Raw genomic sequence first — 14,324 nt, 5'->3', positions numbered from 1 at the left:
CATTCTGTCAGAGAAAAATGAAATGCAGATAAAATGCCTTAGTATTTTAATGTTAATAAAGTATATATTCATCATGATAGCTGTGTATTTCCTACTTAATATAGTAGTATAAAATCTAGATTAGAGACATGAAAATATTTTCATGATAGAACAGTTTTGCAAGAAAAGTGATTTTATTAGGTCAATGTTCATATCATGCATTAATGTTTTATTTTAAATAATTGTGTGATTATCCTTTTAGTAACATATGGATTCACTAGCACTTTTGTTTTATAACCTCATCCTTAAAAATTCCAGTGGCTTGTTTTCTTGTATTTTCCTTAATTGTGATCTTAAACAGATCTTCAGTTTTAAATCTGCCAGTTGTTCTAATATAGATGCATAAATACATTTATTCCAGTTGGTTATTTATTCAAAGACAGCTTGTTTGTGGATACCGTCAGGACATCTGCATTTTATTGGATCTAATTTTTAGTAATAAAGACCTCCCACATTATAGATTCTTTCCAGTCTAAATTAGCCTGTGTGGGAAGCAAAGGAACCATCAGTCAGGGAGAAAAAGTGAATCCATATGGTGCTGATGAGTCTGTTTCCCCAGCTACAATGATGAAAGGGTTGAGTATAGACAGTGCCCCCAGCAGATCCCTGTTTCTTTCTCAAAAGCTTTCTAGAACAGGGATGGTGTCAATCCCAACCCAGTACCTTCGAGCCAGCCCAGTTCGTCGATGTGCTATGCATCAAGTCATAGACACCTAACTGAAATTTTGAGGGCACGTTCTCCTTTGCCTCTCATCTTGCTCTGTTTCTCTTACATGTATGCCAAGTCCCTGGATCTTGCCATTCTCCTTCCACTTTGGGGCTCATCTTTGCCCTTTGGACTTGCTGGAGTTTGGATTCCCTGGTCCAATCCTAAGGGCTTTGGTTCACGTTCCCACATAATCTCTATGATGTGGAGAAATCTGTAAAAAAATCTGCAAGTGTCAAAAAGTAGTCAAAAATTTTATTCCAACTTTTAAAAAAGTGACAAACCAAACTTGGTAACAGAACTTGAATAAGTGACAGATCTTCACTTTTACAAGTTATACTAGTTCACTGTGCAGAGAAACAGATAGGAACTGAGAGCTTTTCTTTCAATTGACTCTCCATATCCTGGAACAGTTCATTTCTCTTGGTCAATATCACTCATGGGATAAGGAGGAGGAAACTGGGCACAGGATGTTCTTTACTATCAGTGTTATCTCCCTCAGCACAAACAAGAAAAACCTATTATTTCAACCCGTCAACTCTGAATGTCAGCGAGAAGATGCTGTTTCTCAAAACATTGCTGTATTAGGGGCGCCTGGGTGGCTCGGTCATTGGGCATCTGCCTTCAGCTCGGGTCGGGATCCCAGGGTCCTGGGATCAGCCCCGCATCTGGCTCCCTGCTCCGCGGCAGGCCTGCTTCTCCCTCTCCCATTCCCCCTGCTTGTGTTCCCTCTCTCGCTGTGTCTCTCTCTGTCAAATAAATAAATTCTTTAAAAACCAAACCAAACCAAACCAAACCAAACCAAACCAAACCAAACATTGCTGTATTTATGTTCGTGTACTTTTTTGGGTAAATTTGAATTTAGTTTAACACATTTCCTAGTTGCAAAGGGTGATGCAAATATTGATGATTTATTCTTAAAAAATTTATTATTTAGTGTAGTGGGTAGAATTGTATCCCCCCCCCAAAAGAAAGAAAAAAAAAGGTTATGTTCAAGTTTCTAATCTCTAGTACCTGTGAATGTGAGCTTATTTAGAAATAGTCTTTGCAGATGAAATCAAGTTAAGATGAGGTCATACTGGATTAGGGTAGACTAATCCAATGACTGGTGTCCTTATAAGAAGAGGGAAATTTGGATACAAACATACTCTGCCATGTGATAATGAAGCCAGAGATTTGAGTTGATGTGTCTATAAACCAAGGAAGGCCAAAGATTGCTGGCAACCTCCAGAAGCTACAAAGTCAGGGAAAGATTTTTTCTAGAGTATTGAGAGAAAGCATGGCCCTGTGGACACCCTGACTTTGGACTTCCAGCCTCTAAAATTGGGAGAGAATAAATTTCTGTTGTTTTAAGCCATTTAGTTTGTGGTAATCTGTTACGAATTTCTCATCACTGAAAGGGGGCCTTGGCTTACTGGATGATCTCTGAAGTCAGTTCCACCTGTAATATTTTATGCCTCTAAATCTGTAACATATCCTGATGTTTCCTTAATTGTATGCTTGTATATAAACTGTATAAAAAGCCACTTATGGATTTAATGTCTCCTCCTTTTCCTGCTCCTCTCACCCCCCAAAAGGGAGAAGTATGTGAAACTTACCTTGTTCTGCAAAATGAGCTTCTTTTCGGGTGTCCAGAATTGAAGGGCAAACTATCTCTCGGCTTAGGAGCTAGCTGCTCATGCCTCCTGTCTGGCAAGCACGTTTGAATAAAGGAATAAACACTAATGTCCGTCCATGGACTAATCAATCTAGCAGTATAGTGAAACAGAGGAAATTCAACGTGGATTTGAATCTGGGCTTCATCATCCTCCCTGAGCAGGCAGTTTAAACTCTCTAAGCCTGTTTCCTTATCCATAAAATGGCGGTAACAATATTGACTTTTTGGTTGTTGAGAAGATGACATGAAATAGAATAGTGTATACATTTTTTAAAGGAACGGGTATGGTGCGCTTAAAAACATTACTTGCGGGCGCCTGGGTGGCTCAGTTGGTTAAGCGACTGCCTTCGGCTCAGGTCATGGTCCTGGAGTCCCAGGATCGAGTCCCACATCGGGCTCCCTGCTCAGCAGGGAGTCTGCTTCTCCCTCTGACCCTCCTCCCTCTCATGCTCTCTGTCTCTCATTCTCTCTCTCTCAAACAAATAAATAAAATCTTTAAAAAAAAAACAAACAAAAAAAACATTACTTGCTGGGGTGCCTGAGTGGCTTCCACTGAGGTCCTGATCTCAGGGTTGTGAGATCGAGCTCCGCGCCCAGCGGCGGTCCCGCAGCAGAGAGTCTGCCCTCCCCCTGCTCGAGCTCTCCTCTCAAATAAATAATTCTTAAAAAAGAAAAAAAAAAACTTGCTTAGAAAATTCTCGCTTAAAGAAAGGATACTGAAAACCTCCAGGATTCCCTCTTTCCGCCCCCCAGGCTGGAGCCTAGAGCGGTCGGGAACCAGGCACCCCGCCCCCCAGCCGCTGGGCTGCCACGAGGAGATTAGGACTCGGGAACCCCCGCGCCAGGGGAGGAGCGCGGCGGTGGCGCCAGCGGAAGCGGTCTCCCTCCACTGTCAGCTGCGCCGGAAGTTCTTGGCCAGGCCTGGCGGTAACCTTGGGGTCCTCCCGCCTCCACCGGCGCCCGGGTGGGCTGTGTGAGTCCGAGCCTCAGCCGGCACCACGCCTGGTAGCAGCAGGAGACGCTGGGGTTTCAGAAGAGGACGCTGAGGGCCGTGAGGAGCGGAAACCGCGGGCGCGGGGCCGCCCAGCAGCCATGTCTCTGGCGGCCGAAGCCTTCGTCTCGCAAATCGCAGGTAGCGCGCGTGGCTTCGGGCTGCGGGTGGAGGCGGGGGCGGCGGGGGGCAGTCGCGGGGAGCAGCATGGGGTTTAGGGCTGCAGCTTTGCCTTTTGTGGCATTAGGTACTGAACCCAGGCCTGGGGATAGAGGCGGGCACGGAGTACCAGCCTCATCTCACGGATGAGAAAACTGAGGGGGAGACACTTAGCGAAGGTCACACCGCAGGGGCAGTAATAACGTCCTCCTTCTCGAGGGCTTACTTTGTGCAGCTCCGGTTGGGTGCGGAGGGCCTGGGGTGGGTGGAGTAGGCCGTGGGTCGGCATGGGGGGCGTGGCTACAAGGGCCGGGTATTATAAGGCTTTAGTCTGAGAGTGGGGGTAGTAGCCTCGGTCGTGGGATCTGAAGTTTAAGGTGATTGTCACTAGTGAGTTGCCCTTGTTACCTGATGCCATTTAAGGGCCACCGAAGTTCTTGCTTCCTCTCCAAGCAACACAATATTACCGTGAAATCTCTAGGATTCACTGAAAAGTCTTTCAATTTACATACACTTTTTAGAAACACCTTTGATTTGATGGACTGAACGTGGCTGATGTAAATAGATTTCTGTTTTCGAGGTTCATTTACCGTAATGAAAGAAATTAAATATTGTTGAAGCGATAAGACTAGACGTAGGTATTGTAGGTGTGGGTTGATGGGTAATAGCTAATCTTTAAATGGAGTTATTCTTAATTTCCTAGCAGTATTTTCAACATGAGTAAAGACACAGTTACCGGGATGAATGGGTGCATTTGAAATAAAGTAGTATTTTGGAAATGAAAGTACTGAATGTGTCATAAAATTTGCCAAAATGTTTTTCATTGCATTGCATTTGTGTGAACATACATTTCTTTTTTTCTTTTTCACTTAAATACATTGTTTTCTGGAAGAGAGAGAAGCTCTCACTAGATTACAAGCTTCATGAAAGTACGGATCTACTTGTTTTGGCCCTCATTGTATCCAGAACACCTACTAGTTGGTGCTCAATAAAAATTTGTGACCTGAATCAATGGGGTGGCTGGGTGATAGACATTGGGGAGGGTATGTGCTATGGTGAGCGCTGTGAATTGTGTAAGACTGTTGAATCACAGACCTGTACCTCTGAAACAAATAATACATTATATGTTAAAAAAAAGGGGAAGAATGAAGGGGGGGAAGTCGGATGGGGAGACGAACCATGAGAGACTATGGACTCAGAAACAAACTGAGGGTTTTAGAGGGGAGGATGTGGGGGGATGGGTTAGCCTGGTGATGGGTATTAAAGAGGGTATGTATTGAATGGAGCACTGGGTGTTATATGCAAACAATGAATCATGGATCACTACATCAAAAAAATAAGTAAATAAATAGAAAAAAAATTGTGACCTGAATCAATGAATAATCTTGAGATTTCAAACAATGATTATTTCTATTTTTACTGTTTATGTTAAAAGTTAGATCATTCGTTTAATTTCCATCTCTGCTATGTTAAAAAAATCAACCATTTCACATTGTATGCTGATTCTGGTATACTGTACCCATATGTCCCAATGTGTGATTTCTTCTAAAGAAAAAAATCATAAATGTCCTTTGATAAACTTTTGATAAGTTTGGAATTTTGTTTCAGTTAGTGAAATTTAAGAATTCCTAGGAATTTCATTTGTGTGCCATCTATTACTCTAGAAGGAGGCATTTAAAGATGAATAATTCAATAAATGGTATTGGGATAACTCCAAGTCATAACACCACAAGAATAAATTCCAAATGAATTAAAGATCTAAATGTGAAATAAGGACAAAAACCAAATTGTAATAAAATAATTAGGAGAAAATATAGGAGATAGTTTCAGTAATCATGGGTAGCAGAGGAGGCCTGAGCAAGGCACAGAATCCAAAATCCCTAGGAGAAAAAATTGGCAGATTTGATTGCAGAAAAGTATAAAAAGCTTTATATGATAAAACACATAAGTTTCTGTAAAAATTAATGAAAAAGACAACAGGATCAAGAGTAAAGGACAGGAACAGGCAGTTCACAAATGGAGAAATGCAAATGGACAATGAACGTATGAAAAGATGCTGTCACTAAAAGTAGATAAAGTTTTCCATTTAGTTAGATGTGTAAAAATGAATATGATAATTTCTAAAACTGACAGGGGTATGGGGAAAAATCTACCCTCAAACTGTTGGTGAGTCTGTAAATGTACTTTTTGAGAACTTAATGTAGCAATATTGATTAAAATGCCATCCTTTGACCCAGAAACTTTTCAGGGAATTTTTATCTGATAGAAATAGGAGTACCATTATTTAAAACTATATATAGCAATATTCATTATAGCATTAATTTTAATAGCAGGAAACCAGAAATGTCCTAAATATATGTCAAATTATGGTATGTCCACATTATTACAAATAATAGAAATGAAGAGATATACCTGTTAAATATATTGGCTTGAAATTTATGATTATCTTAAGTAAAAACAAGTTATAGGATAATATATATACTGTATGAACCCATTGTTCTTAAATAAACCCTATATACACTTGTATATGTTTATGTAAGCAAAGAAAAACAGAATATTCAGCTCATTTTAACTAGTAATTTCAGAGTAATAAGTATAGGGAGTTGGTGGAGGGTAGTAGAGGAACTACATTTCTGAATTGTTCAAATTTATTTTACTTATAATTTAAAATTTTAAAAGATTGTATTTGGGCAAGCAGTGAAATAAGGGGTGGCTAAAATAACAATTTATATGAAACATTATGTTTGACTTATAAGTGACGTGTAAGTGTGACTCAGAGGAAGCAGCTATGCAGAGTATTTTATTTATGGCAATAATTTGATTTTCTTGGAAGAGGTCAACCTCAAAAGATTAGAGATACATATCTATATACTTCTATTATAAATACAATAAATAATTGTGAATCGGTTTTTGTAGTTGAGTGCTCTCATTTTTAGTGTATTGCTTATTATTCTTCCTTTCAGTGGGTGTGAGCCAACACACTGATACTTCTTTTAGAAACATTTAAAGGCAGGGTGCCTGGGTGGCTCAGTCGGTAAGTGTCTGCCCTCGGCTTAGGTCATGATCCCTGGGTCCTGGGATCTAGTCTCGCATCCGGCTCCCTGCTCCGTGGGGGGCCTCCTTCTCCCTCTCCCACTCCCCCCTGCTTGTGTTCCCTCTCTTGCTGTGTCTCTCTGTCAAATAAATAAAATATTTAAAAAAAAAATTTAAAGGGGTCTTACATCTATCAGTGATATTTTTGAGAGCCTTCTTTTTTTTTTTTTTAAAGATTTATTTATTTATTTGACAGAGAGAGAGACAGCAAGAGAGGGAACACAAGCAGGGGGAGTGGGAGAGGGAGAAGCAGGCCCCCCGCGGAGTGGGGAACCGGATGCAGGGCTCCATCCCAGGACCCTGAGATCATGACCTGAGCCGAAGGCAGACGCTTAACGACTGAGCCACCCAGGCACCCCGAGAGCCTTATTCTTAAGGCATCTTTGTGGAAAACTTCTCTGAACTCCCCAACTTAAGTGAACCATTTTTGTCTCTTTACTACCAGTGTATTCTCCACCAAAATCCTGTAGTTCTTACTCCTTACTACTGTACCTTAGTGTTACCTCTTTATCTCCACCTCTGTTACCTTAGTTCAGGACTTTGTCTTTCTCACTTGGATTACTGTAGTAGTGTCTGAATTGGTTTCCGTGTTTCTAGTCTGTCCTTCTAATACAGTCTCCACCCTACAAGCCTCAGTGGGGTTTTGTTTATTTTATTGTTACTTTCCTAAAATGCAAATGTGATTCCTCTCTTCAACTGTCATATGGCATATAAGACCTGCCATAAGTTAGTCCATCTCTTCAGCCTCATCTCTTGTCACTCTTAAATTCTCACCTTTCTAAACTATTTGTAGAGTTCATCTTTGGCACATACTGTCCTCCGCCTGAAATGTCCACTTTGCTTGGATAACTCTTGTTTGTCCTTAAGACTGGGCACATTTTAACCTGTAAGTCTCTCTCACATTTTTTCCTGTTAAATGAGAACTGGTTCTTTTTCTCTTATTTTCTGATAATAATTATGATACATGGCCATTGTAGACAATGAAGTAATCCAAAAGAATCTGAAGAATAAAATAACAATCACCTAAAATCATAACACCCAGATTAAGACTTTAAAGTTTCACCATCATCATTAAAACTTTGGTAAGCAGAGCTATCTTGTTCTCTGCCCCTAAATTAAAAACAACAACAACAACAACACATAATATAAAACGTGCATATTTTTTTGTAAGCTATTTTGTTGTATGACATTGAGATGTGTTTCCTTGTCTAATGGAATTACACATCATCATTTTCAGTGCCTATATAGTATTTCATTGTAATGAAGAAAGCATTATTTATCTAGTCTTGTTTTGGTAGGTATTTAGTGTGTTATATTAGTTCAACCAGAGAAGCAGAAACGGTAGGATCTTGATCTCTAGCTCTAGCTTTGTATCTGTGTCTCTACACACACATGCATGCACACACATACACAGGGAATTGGCTTGTGCTGTTGTGGGGGTTGGCCAAGCAAGGACCATGTCCGCAAAGTAGGCAGCCAGGAAGGGGGGATTCAGGAGGAAGAAAAGGCACATGCGGCAGGTGCTGCTTGCAGCGTATGAACTCATAGGCCCTCTGTTAAAAGACTTCCAACAAATTAAATCAGGCACACCCAGGATAATTTCCCTTTAGATGAATATAAAGTCAGCTGATTAGGGACTTCATTTATATCAGCAAAATCCCTTCACAGCAGCACCTAAATTAGTGTTTGGATAACTGGGAGAAGGTGTTTATATGCTACACAATGGCTGTTGCTTCTCTTTTGTCCTCCCAGAGCCTGCTGGAGAATGTCCTTTGTAGCTCACGTAGTCAGAAACAGTAGAAAGGGAATTCTGGCAACTGTAATTCCATCAAGTAAGTTGATGTATCCTAAAGCCATCACTGGTATATATTATTTTTCTCTGATGTGAACAGTGCTTTCATAAACATATTTGTGTATCTACTGAGTAGTTTCTTTGGATAAATTTCTTAAAGTGGAAGAGGATTTTGAATTGTTCTTGTCATTTAATAATATGGAAAGGAAGGGTAAATTATGATTTTGAATTTGAATTTTGAATTTTCTTAATTTTTAATTTTTGAATTAATAGCTTGGATCTTTAGGTGATACGCTTGATATAAAACTTTAGAAGAGGGATAAAAATAATCCTGAATACTGAATCATTTTCAAAATTTTTTATAACAGCCTGTGTATTTTAAATTTTCATTTGCTTGTTTTTTTGTTGTTTTTAATGGCAAGATTTTCCAGTATATTACATGAGGTTTTTATTTTTCTTTTTAATTTTTTACTGTCACTGGGGTATATATCCTAGGGGAGGGTGGAGTATCCCCATCTGGGTTCTGTGAGCACATTTGGAGCAGTCACTGTAGCCAAAAGGATGGAGTACTGTGATGGATGAGCCTGACTCCCTTGCTTATCCCTGTGCTAGGAGTGGCTCCAGGCTTTAGGGCTCCCCAGAGCCACCAGATACACATAAAAGGAGAGAGAGGTGCTGAACACTAAACAGTAGAAATCTCCCACAGTGTCAATCACATTTTTTTTTAAGATTTTATTTTTAAGTAATCTCTACACCCAATGTGGGGGCTTGAACTTCCAACCCCTGAGATCAGGAGTCACATGCTCCAGGGACTGAGCCAGCCAGGTACCCTATCAGTGACTTCATTCACCTTGCTTCTACACTTCCAACGGACTTTGGAGTAAGTCACATCTGGCTACTTACTAAATGTGTGACCTTGGGCAAATTACTTCCCTTTTTATAAAGCTTTGGTTTTTTATCTGGAAAATAGTGAAGATAATTTTATATTTTTTAAAGGTGATGAGAAAAGGTAATAATGCTTAGCCTTGTGTCTGACACACTGTAAGCGCTCCATGAGTGTTCATTATTTTCATTTTTAGCTGTTTACCTGTTAGTTTTTCTCTTTTACCAGATTTTGCCTCTAAGAAGTGCTGGTCTGTTTTTTAGACATTGCCAAAATGTTTTAGCCTTAAAAACTTAGCTGATAATTATCTAGTTACTGATAATAAGAGTAAGCATCCCTTTTTGAGCCGCTGTCCTAGATGATTTAGATACATAATTGCTAATATTAACAATTTGATCCTGTTTGATAGATATTATTCTTGTTTTATAGATGGAAATTGAAGCTCCTTAGGATATAGAATGTAAAGGTTAGGAACCAGGCCATGGGAGTAAGACAGAACGAGTTCTAAGCTCAGCTCTGCCTCTTGATCTTTGATTTTGGGCAGACTTTCCTGGGCCACAGTTTCCTTACAAAATCTGTAAAAGGGCATAAGATGTTTTATAACATATTTTAAGCATCTGTTTTACAGTGGTACATGGTAGATTCTGTTACCACTTTTATTGCCCGAGAGCCTTTGAGGATACTATATTTGTAATGTTATCCTTTTGCTGTTTTGGACAGCATGTTGTCCAGAGTGTCTTTATTTCTAGTAACCCTGTATCATCTTTCTGAATGACCTTATTACTTCACCAGTGCCTTGCTATATTTTAAGCATATCAGTTAATTTCATCATATTGTAATTATTAATCTTTTGAAATCAGTACAATATCTGTTCTGTTCTTTATTTAGAAGCTCAGTAAACTATATAAGGGCTAAAAAAAGACTTGCAATATTTCATTTATCTCATTGTGGGCATGTGGGTGCTTAATTATTTAAATTTATTAATAACTTCATTCTAGCAGTAGCATTAATTTATATTATGATCTGGAAAAGTAGTTTTATGGGTTCCATGGAACCCATATGTAAGCATCTTGAAAGTAAGTATTATCAAAACGGGCATGTTTACAACAGTTTGTTTTTATATCATCAATAAAGTATTTTCTATTTCATCCCTCTTACACGTAAGTACTAGGAAATGTGGACTTTATTTATTTATTTTTTAGAGAGAGAGAATTTTATTTATTTAAGAAAGCATGGGGGTGGGAGAGGGCGGGGCAGAGGGAAAGGGAGAGAGAGAGAGAGAATCTTAAGCGGTCTGAAGCTTAGCACAGAGCCTTGCTTGCGGCTCAGACTCACAATCCTGAGATCATGACCTGAGCTGAAATCAAGAGTCAGACATTTAACAGATTGAGCTAGCCAGGTGCCCGGGAAATGTGAACTTTGAAAGCAGTTTGGAAGGGTACTAGAAGCTCAAAGAAGTGGAAAACATAGTTTAAAAGTCCTTTGTAAAATAGAAGTGATGCTATTTCTCACAAGGCTTATTGAGAATGCAGAAAGTGATAGAGTTATTATATCTGATAGTCAAAGCTCTTAGAGCTGCATGCCTGACTATCTAAAGATGATGATTGTAGCAGATAATTGAAAAAATACAGTGCATTCAATTCTTTTATTTGTGAAGATAAAGATATATTGTTAGTTTTACTTAGTATTCTGAGGGTTCTCCAGGATTGAAGAAGGCACTGAGGAATTATTGAGAAGTTATTGAACTGGCCATCGCATTTCAGAGACTCTTCTTTCATTCATATTAGTCATGTGAATAGTCTCATACTGTAGTGCGTATCACCTGGCACATGTGAAGGGGATATTGAAGGGGCAGATGGAAAAGCAAAGCAAAGACATAATAGGTTCTACTGCAGAGTAGAGGTAAAGTACAATTTATTGAGAGCAGTGTGGCTTATTTTATTTTATCATACTTACATTCATGAATAGGTTGGAAACCAAATTCTCAGAGGCAGTGTTTTGTTGCCTTTTAGAAAACTTTGATATGATGTTAAGATCTTGAAGTAGTCCATAGTTAATCATAATGTGAGTTTTAATTTTCTTGTATGCTTTATTAACATTCCGTACTCTGAAATTACATGATTTTTTAGTTTTTAATTTAAAAGATTTGGTGCTGGGTACCCCATAAAGATTTGCTAGTCTTAGTTCTGTGAAGACTTTTGAGTCATTAACGTTAGCTCAAGCCCTCCATATTTGAGTGAAAATTGAAAGAAAATATCATCAAACTTTTTAACAGTTTTCAGACATTTTTGAAATTTCTTGATAAGCAGTTATCAGATGGACCGAAGATACCAAATGGAGATGAGATATTAAATTCAGGCTTCTCTTTTTTGTTCAAAGACAAATTATAATATTCAACAAATCCAGTTATAGACATTTATGTGTAGAAGTATTTGCCTTGCCAGTAAGAGAAATGCATGTTTTAATTTTTTATTGCTTTGTAAATGATCCTCTATTCTTGAACACTTTCTTATTTTTGTACGCTTTATAAATGAATCATGGTTTTAAACTTTTCTACATCAGTAATAAAAATGAATTTTGATTGGTTTGTGATAAAGAGGGTTCTTTTCATAAAAACAGTCATTTTGTCATGGCAATTCCCATTAACTGTAACTGCGTTAGCAAAATAGAAACCGTAAAAAGCGTTTCATTGTGCTTATACACTTAGCTATGTTTTTGTGCTGATTATATATTTTTATCTTTAAGAACTTTTATAAGCCAAAGAAGTTTCTTCATGACTTAATCCGCATTTGGATTCTCAGAAAAGTTTGTTGGGTATATTTATCCCAGGGGATGTAGTATCCTTGGATATTGTCATGGAATTGCCCCCATATCATACTCCATTACCTGGACAAACTAGAGCACTGACTACAACTTCATACAAATAAATTGTATCATTTATTAGATGGGAAGAGGGCCATAATTACTCCAGCATTTATTTCTGTAAGCTAATATTGGCAGCTGATGCTTTAATGATCTGGCCTTTTGTTAACCTCCTTTTCTTTTGGTTATTAGCCTTTATATTATAGGGGAATGTTTTGGCATCATGAATGATAAGCTTCTGATTTTTTTATGTATAAATTAAAAAAGATTATATGTTAATAAGAATGTAAAAGTAAAAGCTACTTTCTTTTTTTATTAGACATTGTTATAATTGTAATTTTTACTGTCCCTTCAGTTTAACATCCTAGTTTGGCTAGAGGATGAGAACTGGTTATGTAATGTTAACTATTTATGTGGTAATTTATATTTATTTTTTAGCTGAGATTGTGAATTATTCTTTTTTTTGAGATTGTGAATTATACTTTTTTAAAAAAAAATATTTACTTGAGAGAGAGAAAGCAAGCTCAAGCAGGTGGGGGGGAAGGGTAGAGGGAAAGGAAGAAGTAGACTCCCCACTGAGCAGGGAGCCTGATCTGGGGCTCGATCCCAGGACCCCGAGATCTTGACCTGAGCCGAAGGCAGACGCTTAACTGACTGAGCCACCCAGGTGCCCCAAGATTGTGAATTATTCTTGATGTGTTTTCTTCTTAAACAGATTGCTCTGTCTTGCCATATATACTTGTACTGATTTTCCCATACTGTCATTTTGTGGCTGTTTGGAGAAGGTAAAATGATTTTAATATTAAATATTTTGAAAGGGAGATAATTTTTAGAAATGATAGATTGCAGTTTAAAGACACATATAAAGTATGTTTCATTATTTACTGTTTTGGATTATCTTTGTATCATAGGTAAATGGCTTTACCTGTCTGCTTCTTACAAAAAGATTATTTAGCTGAGTTTAGCTAGCATAATTACATCAATTTTCTCTTGGATTATTTTTTTTCTCATTTCTTGAATAATGTAGCAGAGTTTCTGATGGAGGTAAGCCATTGTAGTCACTGAGTTCCAAATTCTGGGGACTGGAGGTCAGGGAGCCAAGGTGTGGCCAGGAAGTTGGAGAGTGAGATATCACAAAGGTAAATTTCAAGTAATGGGTTAATAAAATGGCACTGACTAGAGGGAGGGTGGAAATGTCAAAATCTATGCCTGAAGCAGTGAATGGAATTTATAAATGTAACATGGTCAGGAGTCAGCTTGGTAACTGATTTAATTCTGAGGCTTCATTCAGATGGATTAATATTTAATTCTGTCTTTAATGATAGATCTGTGAATAATAGTAACTATCACAACTGTAACTGTTCAGTTACTATTGTAGTATACAAATCACACCACAAATTTAGGGCTGTAAAGCAGTCATTTTATTATGTTCGTGGATCCTGTGGGTCAGGTCAGACAGATCACAGGAGAGATGGCTTGTTTCTACCTCACAGTGTCTGGGTCCTCACCTGGAAAAACTCAAAGGCTAGGGATCCAGCAATAGTGGGCTGGAAACATCTGGAAGCATCTTCACTCACATGTCTAAGAATTGCTGACAAGAAACTCAGCTGTGGTTGTTTTCTGGAATATTTATGCATGGCCTCTCCAAGTGGCCTGGGGCTTCCTTGGAGCCTGGGAGCCTCAGGGTAGTCAGACATTTTACTCAGTGCTCCAAAGGCATTTGTTCAAGTTACCAAAGGAGAAGACGCATCACCTTTTATGACCTTGCCTTGGAAGTCTTAAAGCATCACTTCTGCCATATTCTGTCTGTCACAACAGAGTTACAAGTCTGCCCAGATTCAAGGGGAGGGGATTTAACTTTACCTCTTTTTCTTTTTTTTTAAAGACTTTATTTATTTATTTGACAGAGAGAGAGCGAGATAGCGAGAGCAGGAACACAAGCAGGGGGAGTGGGAGAGGGAGAAGCAGGTTTCCCGCGGAGCAGGGAGCCCGATGTGGGGCTTGATCCCAGGACCCTGGGATCATGACCTGAGCGGAAGGCAGACGCTTAATGACTGAGCCACCCAGGTGCCTCAACTTCACCTCTTGATGGGCGGATGGGGTAGGTGGGATGTTGGTGAGGTTCTAGAAGAGTTTGTAGGA

At 38.8% G+C, this 14,324-nt stretch overlaps 1 protein-coding gene across 1 annotated transcript in view; it reads left to right on the top strand.

Annotated features, from left to right (window-relative positions):
- Positions 1 to 2,603: 2,603 nt before the first annotated feature.
- Positions 2,604 to 14,324, top strand: part of MTX2 (metaxin 2) — a 62,832-nt gene continuing 51,111 nt past the window's right edge. Inside the window, exons 1-2 of the mRNA XM_028124404.2 lie at positions 2,604 to 2,609; positions 3,168 to 3,534. Of these exons, the coding sequence (XP_027980205.1) occupies positions 2,604 to 2,609; positions 3,168 to 3,534 (373 nt within the window). The remainder of the gene's footprint in view (positions 2,610 to 3,167; positions 3,535 to 14,324) is intronic.

The sequence above is a fragment of the Eumetopias jubatus genome, unplaced genomic scaffold, assembly GCF_037043125.1.
Source record: "Eumetopias jubatus isolate StellerSeaLion01/CBP00866 unplaced genomic scaffold, mEumJub1_p1.0 scaffold_3, whole genome shotgun sequence".
Lineage (NCBI taxonomy): Eukaryota > Metazoa > Chordata > Mammalia > Carnivora > Otariidae > Eumetopias > Eumetopias jubatus.
This window is presented reverse-complemented; position numbering and strand designations above follow the sequence as displayed.